Source organism: Miscanthus floridulus, chromosome 1 (genome assembly GCF_019320115.1).
Source record: "Miscanthus floridulus cultivar M001 chromosome 1, ASM1932011v1, whole genome shotgun sequence".
NCBI lineage: Eukaryota > Viridiplantae > Streptophyta > Magnoliopsida > Poales > Poaceae > Miscanthus > Miscanthus floridulus.
This window is the reverse complement of record NC_089580.1, coordinates 105,599,423-105,615,477: the sequence shown is the minus strand read 5'-3', so window position 1 is coordinate 105,615,477 and position 16,055 is coordinate 105,599,423. Positions and strand designations below refer to the sequence as shown.

Below are 16,055 nucleotides of genomic sequence, written 5' to 3'. Positions count from 1 at the left end.
CAAAGTTGGAGACTTCGTTTATCTGAAAGTCTCACCCATGAAGAGTGTCCAACGCTTTGGTGTGAAGCGAAAGCTTGCACCGAGATATGTTGGCCCATTTGAAATCATTGGACAAAGTGGTAAGGTAGCATACAAGATCCAATTACCTCCTGAGATGAGTGCTATCTTCAATGTCTTTCATGTATCCCAATTGAAGAAATGTCTTCGCATCCCTGAAGAGAGAGTTCCACTGGGGGATATCGAGTTAAAATCGGATTTGACTTTTGAAGAGAAACCAGTCTGAGTAATTGACACTCATGAGCGAGTGACTCAGAGTCGGGTGGTCAGGTTTTACAAGGTCATGTGGAGTAATCAGGGTAGTGAACGCGATGCAATGTGGGAAAGAGAAGATTATTTGAGGGACGGGTATAAGGAATTCTATCAACAATGGTACGCTTGTCAAATCTCGGGATGAGATTTTTATAAGGGGGGAAGGCTATAACACCCCTGATGTTTGGCTTCCACATTTGCACATGCATTTCATGAACATGAGCACCATTCATCCATTTATGAGCTTATATTGCATGAAACATGTTTTCGAAACATTGCAACATATTGTTATATTTCATGTGTGCTTGTTTTATGAAATGAATAGTATGCAACACTCAAGTGCAACATGTGCAACTCACTTTAGTGAAACATGGTTAGTTAGTACTATGCAACAAAATCATGAAACATGTGAACATGGCTTTGAAACAAAGGCAACATTTCACTTGTTCTTCCTTGTTTCAATGCTTGTGATTCTTGATTTGGTGTGATCAATGTGGGGTGTGGCTAATTATCCTTTTAAACAATTTAGCTACACTTAGAATGTCATTAGGAACATTGTTCATGTTGACCATATTGTCTAATTATGCTTTCAAGTGATGGTTTGACTTGTATTGACCCTAGGACTCTTTTGTTTGACAACTTAGAGTGTTTGCATGTCTGAGCAACCTAAAGAAAAGTGGTAGCAAATTATCTAAGGAACAAAAGTTATTTTATGACCAACTCATGAAAATGTGCAGAACATGCTCAAAAAGGGCCCACAAGTCAGTGTTGAGGGCTGATTCAGCACTTAGAAAAATTTCTAAGTATGGATTGCAATTATAGTTTGAAGGAGCTGACTTTGGTTTGATGTAACTAGTGATTCTTTGAGAATTAGCTGATAATTTCTAAAACATTGTTGTAGCCCTATCATAGCTCTACATTTTTGCTTCAAGCTGATTTTGCTAACTAGCCACCATTTGGGAGTTGGAAGCTAATCAAATCTCGCTCTCAGGCTCCCTTGGTTTCACTGAAACAAAGCTACAGTGACCCGACCATCTTCAGAGTGTCACCGCCACATGTACGCCGCGCGTCGTTGGTCGTCTGACCACGCAGGCCATGATGGGCCTGAGCGTGCCAAATGAAGCCCCTGCATGCGATCGAGAGCCCCCCCAGCGCCACATTTCCTTTCTTGCCTCCTTCGCTCTCCCACAGCGGCCGTAGCGGACCGTCGTCATCGTCACCGGCTCCGCTGTGCTTGCGCTTGCTCGCTGTGGCACCACAGCCAGCAAGCGTCCGCCCAAAGCTCCACTAGCACCCCACATACCTCGCCGTCACCCTTGCTGAGCCAGACGAGCCGTAGGTAAGGGCCTTTGGCCATTTCTGCCGCCATCGCCCTTGCGGTCACCTCGCCGGAGTGGCGCACGCCATGGCCAGCACTGCATGGTCCCCCCTTTCCTTCCCTAGCCTCCATCTTAGCTTCACCATCACTCACCGTTGCTCGTATGATGATGTAGCCAACTTCGCCGGTCCGGTCAGGCCAGAACATGGCCGCGTGCCGCCGTGCGCCATGGCCAAGCCGCCGAGCTCCGTGGCCGGAGTACTTAGAGGTCGGTAGAGAACGCGATTAGGGCACCAATCAATGCGGGAGATCATGGCGAGCACGGAGGTACCTGCCTCATCACCGGTGAAGCCGCCGTCGGCGAGCTTCGCCGCTGCCGCGCCGTCGCAGCCGCCGCCCCTATTTCCTCTCGCTGACTTGTGGGGTCATCTGACCCGAGGTACCCGCTTGTCGGTGACTGCTTTGTAGAAGCTAGTTCAAATATTTCCAGTTTTGAATGTTGTTTTGTAAAATTTGTATCTCCAGTTTTGTAGATCCAAATTGGGTGGTTCCAATTTTGTTAGGATCATAGTGAAGTGTAGTATTTAGGAAAAATATGACATGAACACTTGTAGTGGAATTTTTGGATGAATTAAATAGGAACTTGAAATGTGTTTTTAAATGCATGCAAACTTGTTTAAATTATATCTGGAGTTCCTGTGCTCCAAAAAATTATGAAATTTTGTTGGTAAGCTATTCTTGCTTAGTAGAAGCTCTGGTAAAAATTTGAGAGTCATTGCATGTATGGTTTTTGAGTTATAGATTTTTCTTTTATCATTGAATGATCCTTGTGTGAATTTTTGTAATTTATCTAGGAATCCAATGACTATGAAATTTTGTGGGAAGTATCCTAGTACCTTAAGGATGCTAGGAAAAATATAAAATCTGTTGCTTGACACTTTTCACTAGGGTTTCCTAATTATGTCATTTTAAGCCATTATGTCTTATCATTTTTGTGTAGGATGTTATACTTGCTCAAATGATGTGAAATTTTTATATTGGTCTACTTGGAGCATGTAGTACCTACTGTAATTTTTGTAGATTAAATGGTGTAGTTCTCATATATGTTTGTCATGTCTCTTAATTAATTAAATAAATTAAGAAAGGCATTAAAAGAAATGAATTGATGGTGAACACCTTACTTTATGGTGTTCTTGTGACATTTGTGATGGGTGAGTAAAGTTAGTTTTGTCCAATTATATGTTTGCAACGTAAGTTAATAATTATTTTTCTGCATTGTGTCTTTCGGGATAGTTCTGGGGACTTTGCAAAGTTTCCCATGATATTTTGGTTTTCTGGGAATGTGGTTAATACAAAAGTTGTAGATAACTTATGTATCTAGCTCCTGTCAAAATTTGGTGGCATTTGGCCTAGTAGTTTAGGAGTTACAGTCGTTCAAAGTTGGATCACAGAGTTGCTTGTTCTCTGTCTTGTTTGGACCTGATCATGTAATTCTGTAAATTCGACCTAATAAAGGTTGGAATCGCACCTTGAGGTCTAAAAATGAATTGTAGGTAATTTCATAAGCTTTCCAAATTGTCTTGTCGCATGTCATTTCGAATTGTAGATCTTCAGTTATGGTCAGTTTACCATACCGCTATATAGTCTCTGTTTCGCTGAAATATGCATGTTTGTGTGCATGCCTTGTTGCAATGTTCTTGTCGATTGTTTAGGTGCTAGCCTAACTTAAGAACATGCTTAGGTGCAGGTGCTAGGTCCTTAACTGAAGATGAGCAATTGTACATTAGATTGTATAAACTTGGTAAGTAAAGTGATTTGAATAGAGCCTAAGTCGAAAAATGCGGACTGCAGTAAGCATGTGCATTCCCCGAGCATCCCTAACTTTGTTCATGTGCATCCATGATATTTATCTTGTGCATTCATGCAATAGGTGTGCCGGAGGGAGTGACACTGCTGGAGTTCGAGGGAGCGAGCTAGGAGGAGGAGCCCAAGGTGCAGGAAATCGACGAAGCAGCCACCGAGGAGGAGTTGCCCGAGTGCCCTGACCACCGTCCTTCCTCTTTCCTAAAAGGCAAGCCCCGGAGCATATTAAGTCTCGTATGTTTTTTCAAATACCTTGAGTATCTTTTATCATTGATGATGCATTAAGTATAGGAATTGGTTGGAACCAATTATTGCATTATATATTCATCCTTGTCCAGATATCGCATTGGAATCCTATTTAAGTTCAAGAACGGGTTAAATGCTTAGCCATGCTTAGTGCAGTAGAAGTCAGGTGATTTCCTGTCACCTGCGAGCTTCAGGATGAGGTGGATCACGGTTGGCTATATTTGCTTTTGTGGAAAAGAACCATGTTAATAATGAATTAAGACCGCGAGCAATGGCATGCATTCTGGAGGTAGTAGGGATGTGCGAAGAGCCATTGGCATAAGTCCAAGGCGCGTTAGTTTCCCGAGCAACCTTGGCAGAGTGGTTCTCTGAGAATGCCGATTTGTTCGGACTCATGACTCCTGAATTGTGCCAAAGGTGACTTGTTTGCGACCCTGACGGGGGAAGCAGGGTTTGTGTTTAGGAATACCCCTCCAGCTAGATAGGAATCGATTCGAATCGCCGTCTCTCCTAGATAGTGAGAACTTGACTGAGCAGCGGCAACGTAGATTCAATTAATTTAACAATATGGTTAAATGGATGATGATGATAATGTTGCCACGATTTATACCTGCTATGGTTATTAATGTTTGCATCTTAATCAAATGATTGCTTAGTACAGGTGCTAATATAGATGATAGGTTAATGGCTAAAAGTCACTTCTAGTTCAGGTTAAGAGTTGATCATTATTACTTATGCTTTTCCGCAAAAAGAAAGTGTCAGCCAGATCCACTAAATTAAGCTATGCATGATCCTTGGTGTCGTTTGTTTTGATTTCTGATGGGTAAGTCTAGCTGAGTACATTCTCGTACTCAGGGTTTATTCCCTCTTGTTGCAGATGACCTTCTATATCAGGGCTTTTTTAAGTATTGTCTCCACCCGGTGGGTGACGAAGACTAGATCATGGGCATGATCTCTGTTTCCCTTATCTGAATGCTTTTGCGGGTTGTGATCAGCAAACCAGTATTTGTATTTGAACTCGGGTGTGTAAGTTAAACTATTTGCTTCCGCGTACTTTACAAGACCTGTTTTGTAATAACGATGCCTCTGAGGTGTTGTAACCTATTTGCAAACCATCTATGAAATGTTGTAACATATGATATGTTATGTTGAATAACTGTGATCTTGGTTGTATGCAAGTTGGTTTGAAATCCTTCGTGGTTTCAGTTGACTACCGGGTTTATATGGGCTCAAGTGCGAGAATTTGATCGTTTCGGCGATTGTTTTTGTACTTGTGCTCTTATAAATTGGTCGGTTCTGTGACAACCACGCTGTTCACCGGGACGGGATGGCACGCCACAACTAGCTAATGACATTGGGGCATGGCACTAGTAGTGAACAGGGGCCCAACGTGGAGCCATCCCCATCACCATCTACAGTGTCTGTGGGACCCGTATGAAGGAGAAGAAGGAACTAGGGGCCCTAGAGGCCTTCTTCTCCCTCGCTTTTCTCCTTCTTTCTCTCTATAACCTGCGCCTTCCCCTTCACCTATAAAAGGGGAAGCAGGACGCCCCAAGAAGGGGCAAGAAACACATAGCTGAACAAACTCTCAGCACACTTCAATCTTTTCACCTATGACTTGGGAACTTCTCCCTTTCTCGCTTGTTTATAACCCCTACTACAAACTACTACTGGTAACACGAGCAACAGCAAACTGGACATAGGGACATTCCTCCCAAACTAGTATAAATCCTTATGTCCTCCGAGCACACCATCCGAGCCAGATGTGTAGATACAAATTTACTAGCTGGTGATCCGAAACACCAACAACGATGGATATGAAAAATAGAGGTTATGCACGGGGGCTTGCCTTGGGCAGGCACGGTGTCAACTGCGTCATTCAGTGGTGGCTCTGGGACCTCCTCCTCGTACTTCTCGACGATCTCCTCGAACTCATGCTCGCTGATGGTCACAATCTTCGCCGACTAATTCTCTATATGCATGTGATGATGATGATGCAACGATTTAGTATTTAGGCAACAACAACTTTTAAAATACAAAAACATATGCCATACTAACAATCTAGCTCTAATGACTAAGATACTAAGCTAACTATCATCTTCATTAAGCAAGATATTAAGTTCAACTAACAAGCACCTAGTTTCGCAATTCAATGGTATGCCTTTATTTCTATTAAAGATTTAATGTATATTTAAACATAGAACATTTAACTACCCTAATGTTTAGTCTACTCTAAGGCCACAAAAATTCTAGTGAGCACATAATAATACAATGAAGCTGCGATAAAAATTTCAAGATTAAAGCTATCACCAATTTACCATAAAAATTCCTACTATAATTATCATAATAATATTAAACACTTTCAAACGATTTAATAACCCTTAGTGTCAACATAGATATGCATGATCTATCTATACTACTAGATAGATCACAATTTTAGGAACCTAACAAAATTTGTTTCGCAATTTTTGGACACTTACACGAATTTATATCAATTATACAAATCTAGCTCAGAAATTGAAAAGGAAAACTATTACTAATTCCTAAGAAAAAGAAAAAGCAGATTCAACCGCGCGGCCCACCTATGTGCGGCCCGCGTGGATGTGGCCCGTGCGCAAGACGGCCCACGGTGGGGGAGCCCACCCACGCTGGTGCTTTTCCAAAAGAGCCCTCGGACTTCTCCCGAACTACACCTAAGTTCCTAACACTATTTCTTCCTCTCTCTCGCAAATTCATTTAACCCCCTGAGTTTTTCCTAATTTCCCCGCACACACCCCCAGGCAACTCTGTGCACGATGGCGCAGTGAGCAGCGGCACAGGGTGGCTACGTCGGCCACCTAGGACCTGCGTGGACCCATCAAGCAGGTCGATCGCCATCCCTGACCTAAACTACTATGCTAGGTGGCGATGAGGTGTGGCAGGCCTCACTAGTGAGGGCTATAGCGACATGCGGCCATCCACGACGGTGGCACAACCATTCTAGTGAACTAGGGTAGCTATAGACCTAACCAGCTAGTGGGTGAGCATCAGGAGCTTACCGTGGACTCGGCCAAATTAACAGTTGGAGTAGACAATGGCGGATGAGGGCTGGCTACATGCAACCGAGCCATGCGGCGGCGCACCGCAGCGGACACGGCCACGTCAGTGGTGCCAGGGTAGCGGTAGCAATTCGACTGATGAGCACAGGGTGAAGAAGGAGTCAAAGCGGAGCTAATGGTGTAGCTGGACCGGCCTCTCATGACTCCATTGGGGGAGTTGCCACCCGCACCAGACGAGCGCGGCCTTAATGGCCTGGCGGTGGGGAAGTGGCCAAATTGAGGCTTGGCCGGGCTCAACTCAAGGCGAGATGGGGTCGGGCGGCTAGGTGGCTTAATGGCGAGGCCGCGGACGAGTTGGATCGAGTTGAGGTGATCTCTCTCTAGTGGATTTCATAGGCACGGCTCAGATGGCAGAGATAGCAGGGAGGAGGGTAGTTTCAATCTCTGGCCGTCCTCGCCTTGGCGGCAAGCGGCAGGCTAGACCCGAGACAGCACCTGCGCGCTTACTACGAGACAACGCAGCCAGAAAACATGCACATGCGTAGGCAATTGGGGAGCGCGGCATGCGTGGCCACAGCGTCATTGAGGTGAGGCGATGGCGCAAGGCAGCAGGCAGCTAGCCCACGTGCGCGCGGCGATGAGGTGAGCTACAACAACATAGCATGGTGCCATAGTAGCAGTAGTGGCAGCAACAGCAGTAGCACCGCATGGCTGCGGCCAGAGGCAGCTAGTGGCCCACAGCCGGCCAAGCAGGCGGCCAGCGGTAGGAGCGGCGGCTAGCAACGCAGCAGCGAGGTGGGGTACCAGCACGGTGGCTAGCAGCGGCCAAGCCACAACCAGGCCACGGCCAGGCCGAGGACGGCCTCGGCCGGCCAACATGCGGCGGCACACGTGTGCACGGGCTGCCAAACATGGCGACGTCACGCTCCCGTGCGTGGTGATCGTGCCCACCCGGCCAACCAGCCCTAGATGATGTTCGTGCATGTATTTTAAAGCATTTGCCAAAACTAAATCTATTTGATTGAGGCTCGACCACCTAAACCATGCTAAAGAGGGTACATCAAACTACCATACTGAACAAAAATATGGCACTGACCTTTAGCTAAATTTTCCAAAATTAATTCACCAATATAGCCTTGTCACATTGTTTTCAAACTTAAGGATTTTTCTGTCTTGAGCTGTATTTGATTTCAAGTTCCATTTCTAAACTATTAGAAATACTAGCTAGCAATATTATTTTTCTACAGCAAGAGTTGCATTGTCATCTACAAAGTTTGTGCTTCAAACCTTATTTAGGTGTCACACACATGTTCTATAATACTTTTGCTTAATAAAAATTGATTTTCAACCCTACTTGATATACATGAGCTATTGAATCAACTTTCATTTAACATTTTTATTAGTCATTTTAGGTAACAAGAAATTGATCAACACACTTTATCACATGCTTTATCACATAAACATGATACTCATGACATGGTTTAGTGGTTTGTTTAGGGTGTAACACCGAGGGTGTTACAATGTGTTTGTCTCATGTTAGCACTCGTGGTTTGGTTAGTTTTATGACCTGAGAGTTGTTTTTGGTTAGTTTTATGACCTGAGAGTTGTCTATGATTCATGTTGCATCCCCCTTGATAGTACGACATTCCTATACTCAAGATCAAAAGGATATGTCTATTCGACCACTTGGCAGTTAATGCCTCTGATGTTCCAAACTAGAACTTTTTGATGATATGTTGTTATCCATAAGCAAGAGGGAGCAGGGCAGTGAACCAATTGATCATCCATGGATCCAACAAAATAATGCATTTCATGATCAGGGTAGAAAGATAACAAAATGGGGAGAAAAAGAAGAGTAATACAATGAACAGATAGGTAAAATCAAATAGCCAACACATAGGACAAATTAAGGGGAAACATTATTATCTGATAAAAAGCTCTAGAGAGTGCTACACCAGTAGCACTAATACAAAAGTTTATTACCCTAGCACACATGCTGGACATGGGAGCAACACAACAACCATAGGTAGCATAAGTAGCTAACATCCAAACATAGAGTAAGCACTCCCTCAAGGGAAAGTGCAAGAAGGCCTACTGCTCTAGATCTTATCATCTATGTTATCCTTCTCCAAGAGAGCAGCAGAAACAGCCTCAAGCTAGATTTGAAGAAACCCCTTGGCAATTCCTTCATGATCTCCTTTGAGAGGTGGGGGCTACCGTAGTGCTAGAATCAGGAATGATGGTTAGTGGCATAGGCTCTGTGCTAGCTTTAATTTGTTGGTGCTCTATGGGTCTTTGAAGCCATCTAGCTTGCTTGAGATCCTCTTGCTGTGCTTGAGGAAGCTATCATCAAGTTCATCCTTGAGTTTCACTGCCCTTCTCTTGCATGGTGTCATGAAGACTAGGGGGGATCTCAACCACCTCATCATCTTCCTTCTCTTCAAGGTAGTCCATGGCAATCTTCTCAAGGAAGGGCTCACCATAATCTGTGAAGGTAACAAAAAGGCTAAATGCACTAGAGCAATAGGATCGTCAAAGTAAGAAGGGATAATAGTGCTATAATCAATATCCAACAGTGATAAACATGAGAATGTGCCAAAAGAGGGGTTGATGGATAGGAAATTAGTACCTTGGCAAAGATCTCAGGTAGGATGACAATTGATTTGAGGGTAGGAGTAGGAGTTTCTATAGGAACAACACTGGTCTTGAGCTCTATCACATTACGCACAACTGAGGTAAACACGTGCTGTGTGGAAGCAGCAAACTCCTTTTCCCTTTCTCAGTAGGATCATCAACCAAATCTACCACAGTGTCCTCCAATTATTGGTCTACAGTTTGATTGCCCCCACCGTGTGAAGCGCCTGTTGGATATATTATGGGCTTGGCCCATATAATATTTAATAAATCAAATAAAACTCTATGCTACATAACATTAAGCATTGTATGGTTTAATACCGTATAGGATTTTGACTGAACGTTTACTCAGCTTATTTGGTTGGAAATTATCCATCTTAATTGAGAAGCTGAGAAAAGGACAAAGGAGTGCCACATGCACGCGCGCCACCGCCACCGCCGCTGGCCGGGCCGGGGCATGGACTGGGCTGGGCCGGGCTAGGCCGTGAGCCATGGGCGTGGCAAGGCAGGCGGCGAGCGAGTGGACAGGCGGGCGTGGCTAGGTTTTGCCACTTAATCCACATAATTATGGGAGTTTCTCTCGTTGATGGTGGAGGCGAGTTGATTGCGCCAGTTACTGTCTCTCCGTATCTCCGACTCCTGAATTCCTCCACTGGCTCTATCCCAACCCGCTGCAGGCATAAAATAGAAAGTCCTCTGTTAGTCCTTCTTCCCCCCCCTTCCTTCGCTTCCCAGAGACCACATCTCAGCTGCCCTTTGGCTTCCCCATCCCGTACCTCTGCGCGCACGGAGTAGCAGGAGAGCAGGTGCCTTCGGAACCCTCATCCTCCTACGAACGTTGCACGGGGTGTGCGGCAATTAGGTTTTTGGGGAGTGAATCCGCGACTGCTCGGCCCACGTCTTCTTCCTGGTGATCGCTCGTGAAACCCGTCTTCTTCCTGGTGACTGTTCATGGGACTACACTACGAATATCTTCCTACATTGACTGTGGTCCATGACTTCGAGCAACACACTATGTCTGATGCGAATGGAGCCTCCGATACCCTCGGCATGGGACCCTCCACTGGGTACACTCTTATCTCTGTGATTACAATACTTCGTGTACTTACTGTATCGATCAATATATCATATATGCATGCTGTAGCGTTTGTTAGAGATATACACATGCACATATATGTCGTCATGAACCTGCTGATGTTTTATTTCTGGATTAAATTGATCATGAAAATGCCTAATTATCTAATAATCCAAAAACCTAATGTTAGGCAATTTTCTGTCAGTGGCTTTGCTGCTGCTTTGAAGCCGAATAATTTTGATGGCAAGAATTTTATGATATGGCATGCCAAGATGGTGTTGTGGTTGACTGCTATGAATTGCTATCACGCCGCACCGGGGGCCCTTGGCGGCGGCGGGCCTCTCCCCGTGGGCACCTGGCGGCTGTGCTCTCCCCTTTCCTCCCCTCCGGTGATGGCAGCGGCAAGGGGGTCCTGCATCCGGCGACAACACAGCTCACCCCATTCATACGTCGGCCCGACGATGCCCGCCACCTTTGATCTCCTCTACTTCCTCCGTGAAACCCTTGCTGCGGCGGGCGACCAAGGGGCGGCAGGAGAAGGCCGAGCTGGCGGGGATAAGCACGGTGGTAGTCACGCTGCTGCTGCTCTGTGCCGCCTCACTCCTCTGCTCAACTGCCGCGTTGCTGCTGCTCTAGGCCGGCGGGGTCTCCATCGCTGTGGCGATGGAGGCGGCAGTGGATGTGGACAAGCAGTCCGTCTCCGTGCTGGCTACTATGACCAGTTTGACGGGGTCAGTTTGCGCCACCGGGGAGCGTGCCTCTATGCTGGTCGCTAGCGCTAGCACTAGAGCCAGTGACTTGTTCTCCATGTCCGGCCGGTGTCTTAGGCAAATACTCGGTGAACAGCGGGAGGTTGAAGACAAGGGTACAAGCTGTATTTTCCCACCTTCTCTCTCTTGACATGTGAGGAAACCAATAAAATAATGTGTGCAGGAGCAAAATAACATTTTCTTGTAATGGTACTTGGCAAATACACGAAATAGCGGTGTTGAACAACCAATTCTATCAAAGAACGGTCTCCACTAACAAAATTTTCCATAAAAGCAATGCCCCAAGAATTTTTCCATCTGTAGGACTCTTGAAGCGGACAAAAGCATCTCCCATGGGGCAGGGCCAAATCTTCAACACGCGCCTCATGGACATCCATAAAGAACCTTCGGAGTCCAAGCCAAGGCTAAAAGCAAGGAGAAGGAATCCGAATCCTCCTATTTTGATTGATTTACTAAAGGCGAAGGAAAGAAAGAAGTAGGCTTGTACCGGCTCTTCTATGAAATTTCAATAAAGTAAATAAGGAAATTCGAGAAATAGGAAAGGCTTTCAGTTGATCACACACAAGTAGGATAGGCTTGGCAATTCCACTACTTTAAGTTGGCACCCTCACCTTGTCTTCCCATTTCATTTTGTTTCATTCCTTTCTTTAGGCTGTGGTGTAGCACTCAGTGATGAAGACTTCATGGCCGAAATGAGGCAGGTGCATGGCGTGGTCCTCTAGGGTGAAGCCGAGGGGCAAATGCGGGTGGGGATCCACCGCAAAGTTGGCCATTTGAGGCGACGTACGAGTTGGGGTTTTCTACAGTTTGAGGATGATAGCCGGGAGGAACTGTGCAAGCGGAGGCTTCAAGGGGGACGGTGGAACTATAGTTGGCCATTTGGCTCGGGCACTACGGGCCGCCCCAAGCACGATACGAATCAGCACGGCCCAGGAATGGCCCGGCCCGATGGCCTTCGTGCCAGTGCTTGGCACGGCCCGGCCTTAGTGCCGTGCCTGGGCCGCCATTCTGGCCCGTAGAGCCAGCCCAGGCACGGCACGCTATATGGGCCGGCCCGACAACGGCACGGCTCGGCCGCAGGTGGCCGTTGGATCCAACGCCGGCGTCGCTCCCATCCGACCGTTGGATCCGGCCGTTGGAATTGGGGGTATAAAACTGCAGCGCTCTTGCCTCGCTCTCAGTCTCCGTTGCTCTAATTCATTTGCTCTCAGTCTCACTCTTTGTCTCTCTCGCCTCGCTCTCGGCTCTCCCCCGCAGTGCCGTCTCGCCCGCTCCTCTCTTGCCTTGCTCTCCTCTCTCGGTGAGTCGGCGTCGCCGCGTCGGTGACTCGCTCTCCTCTCTCGCCTTCGACTTCCTCTCTTCTTCTCGCTCTCCGGTGGCCTCTGGAGCCATCGCTGGCCGGCACTAGCACAATCCCTAACCCTAACCCTTGCTCAATCCCTAACCCTAACCCTTGATCTCTCTTCGTCCTCACCGGATCCGTCGTCGACCTCGCCAGATCCGTCGGATCTCCGGCCTCACTCCCATCGGACGGTTGGATCCGGCCGTTGGAATAGGTGGTATAAAACCCGTCTCGGCGGGCTGGCCGCATCTCGCTCCGTCATGGCGGTGCCCTAATTCATTTGCTATCCTCTCTTGGCGAGTCAGTGTCGCCGCGTCGGCGACTCGCTCTCGTCTCTCGCCTCCGACTTCCTCTCTTCTTCTCGCTCTCCGGTGGCCTCTGGAGCCACCGCTGGCCGGCACTAGCACAATCCCTAACCCTAACCCTTGATCTCGCTTCGTCCCCTCCAGATCTGTCGTCGACCTCGCCGAATCCATCGGTTTCCTCTCTGGATCCGTCGGTTTCCTCGCCGGATCCGTCCCTCGTCGTCTGTGCTCGCCGGATCCGTGCCTCGTCATTTGTGATTCTGATCAGTTTGTGATTCTAAACATTCAGACTTTATGATTCTGATCAGTTTGAAGTATTGAGCACTTATAGGGCCAGTGCCGGCACGGGCACTGCTGGGCCGCCGTGCCTAGTGACACGGCACGGCACGGCTAAGACCTGATAGTGCCGCGGCACGGCGGCACTAACAGGCATGACACAGCTAGTCTACCGTGCCGCGTAGTGTCGTGCCTGGCCGTGCACGTGCTAGTGCCGTGCCGTGTGGCCCGTTTGGCCAACTATTGGTGGAACCAGCGTTTATAGGGTAAATTCCATGCGCCCCTTCAACTTCCAAAATGCGGGATTTGCGTGACGAGAACACAGATCGATTCATGGCTGGAGGAAAGTGGACGACTTCAGCGAAACTGCTCTTTGATTTTGGACCAACGGTGGTGGTCCATTCAGCCTCCAGTTCCAAGCGCCAAAGCTCGAGTCTTTGCCCCAGTTGGGACCACATCAAGCAAAATAAAAGTACCATAATAAATTCACATAGGGAAGTAGTACTATTACAACATGGAACTACAGTAGCATAATAGGATTAGGGGTAGACTTTTTTACACACACTACATGCATCTCGAAAAGATTATTAAGGCAGGATGACAGGAATGGTCCTATCGAAGATCCAGTTGATGGGGATGGGTGTGGGTTTCTTCTGTGCTTTGACCGCTCTATCGTGGGCCTTCTCTTCCATCCTCTTAATCTTGTACGGCAGCGCGCACAGGTAGTCCCGCGCGCGCCTCCCCTCGCCGGTGAGCCCCGCCTGAAGTTCCTCGACGCCCCACTGCCGTATGAGGTGCTCGAGGATGCCGCGGTAGTCGGAAACCGTGTACGTGCCGGCCTGCTGCGCGATGGCGATGAAGCGAGCGTAGAAGTCGCCGCCGCTGTGGCGGCCGTCGTTGATGAAGGCGGTGGGCATGTCGATCCGGCGCCGCAACATGTACGCCATGGCGCGCACGGCGGCGTCCGGGTCCGCATCGAAGAGCTTACCCACGACGCGGGTGTACGCCGCCTCGTGCCGCTTCTCGTCGGCGGCGACGGTGCCGCAGATGCGCGCGAGCGCGGCGTCCCCGGCGCCGCGCGCGCCCACGAGGCGCGCCGTGTTGCCGTGCGCGATGGCGGTGGCGCGCTCCTGGAAGGCGACGTAGACGAAGCCGTGGAACGGGCTCGCCGGCGCGTGCACCACCATCCCGTCGCGGATGAGGCGCTGCACGGTGCGCTCCACCTCGCGCATGTCCAAGCGGCCCGAGAGGTGCATGTAGCGGTTGAGCACGTCGCCGTGTCGGTTCTCCTCGGCGGACCAGCCGCGGATCCAGCGCGCCCACGCCGTGGCGTCGGCGCCCGTGGCGTCCCGCACGACCTCGAGGCGGTTCAGCCCGCTCGGGTACGTGGGCAGCGCCTCCTCCGTGACCGCGTTGGCGACGAGGCAGACGAGGAGGTCGTCTGGCACCTCCGCCGCCGCCGCGCGGAGCTCGAGGCACGCGGCGTGGAAGCCGTCGCTGCCCAGAGCCGCCGGGTCCGGCAGCAGGTCGGACGGCTGCCACGACGCCTCCACCGGCATGAGCAACGGTAGCACGTGCTCCTCCACCCACGGCTCCAGCTGGCGAAGCACCTCCAGCCTCTCCGGCGCCAGGTAGCTCCGCCATTCCTCCTCCCCCTCGACCACGTCCTTCTTCTCTCGCCGGCGTCCGGCCGCGGCCACAGTCGTCTCTCCACCACTCGCTGTAGCCATATTCCTGCACCTCCTGCAGCATGGACGGTTCAGCGTTGCACTTGCATACGTCAACAATCACTCAACACATGTCGTCTGAATTGAGAAAAAAAAGTAGTTTGTGGCTGTTGCTTCGTTATGCTGCACTTATTTTGTTATACGTACTTATAACTTTATTAGATCGAGCAAAATGATACTGTGTATCATCATGCACGTACATACCAGTTGCTGCGAGTAATCGCTAGGGCATGGATACCATTGCCGCCGCCAGCAGCAGCAGCTGTAGGTGGTTTGCATGTACCAGGAGCACTTGGTTTACACGATGGGCTGTAAAAGGCAGATGCCATGATCATCGTGTTGAAGCAGCTTGCAGAGGAGATCACTCGAGCCTACACTACACCCGTGGTAAACAAGATGAGTTGGTTGTTGCTTCTGCTAGCAGCACGGCTGCACCACACCACCAGGTCCTCGGGGCGTTCTTTATAGAACGAGCTGCTAGCTTTTGGCGCAGTATTTGCTGTTACTACCGCACAGTTGTTTTGTGGGAGTAAATGGCAAGAGTTATTCAGTGTCTCAGAGGCGAGCAGTGGCATTGGCACATCTATGCCACTACTCTCCTATGCAGTTACGAGTCGTCAACCATCGATACGGTATAGTACCTCATCGCTGTCCTTTCCTACCAGATTCCGACCATCTTTCACATGGTTCTGCTCAAGTTCAATGAATGCAAGCGTAGTTCCTCCCGGGTCCCGGCAGGTAGTTTTGGCCTGACGACGTAAAAAGGACACATATAACGTGCGACGAGTCTTCAGTCTTCACCCTCCCAGCAACCCTCCCCCTCAGCCCCCTCCACGCCCTCCACAGAGCCGACGGCTCCTGCTGCCTCACGGCACCGCCCCCACCTCCCGCCCCCGCTTGTCGACCCCGCCCTCTCCTTGCCTCCACTGATACAGAAACGAGCTGTACTCTTGGGATTTTTTTTTAATGTTAACATTTTTTCGAACTTAATTTTAAATCTAACACTCTTGATTTTTTTTAAACTAACACTTTTGGCCGCGCCTATTGCCCTGGCGCGGCCAAATGCCTGTGCCGCGCCATGCATGGCGACGTGGCAGAGGGCTGACGTGGCGGCGACCGGAAGCGCTGGCCGCTGACATGGCAGGGCTCTGC

The 16,055-nt window shown here is 48.9% G+C and overlaps 1 protein-coding gene across 1 annotated transcript; it reads right to left on the bottom strand.

Moving 5' to 3' along the window:
* Window positions 1-13,733: 13,733 nt before the first annotated feature.
* LOC136490581 (acyl-[acyl-carrier-protein] desaturase 6, chloroplastic-like) lies at window positions 13,734-15,347 on the bottom strand. The gene is made up of 2 exons (XM_066486788.1): window positions 15,108-15,347; window positions 13,734-14,919 (listed from the first exon to the last, which is right to left on the bottom strand). The coding sequence occupies exons 1-2, from the start codon at window positions 15,236-15,238 to the stop codon at window positions 13,764-13,766; spliced, it is 1,287 nt and encodes a 428-aa protein (XP_066342885.1). The 5' UTR covers window positions 15,239-15,347; the 3' UTR covers window positions 13,734-13,763.
* Window positions 15,348-16,055: the final 708 nt, after the last annotated feature.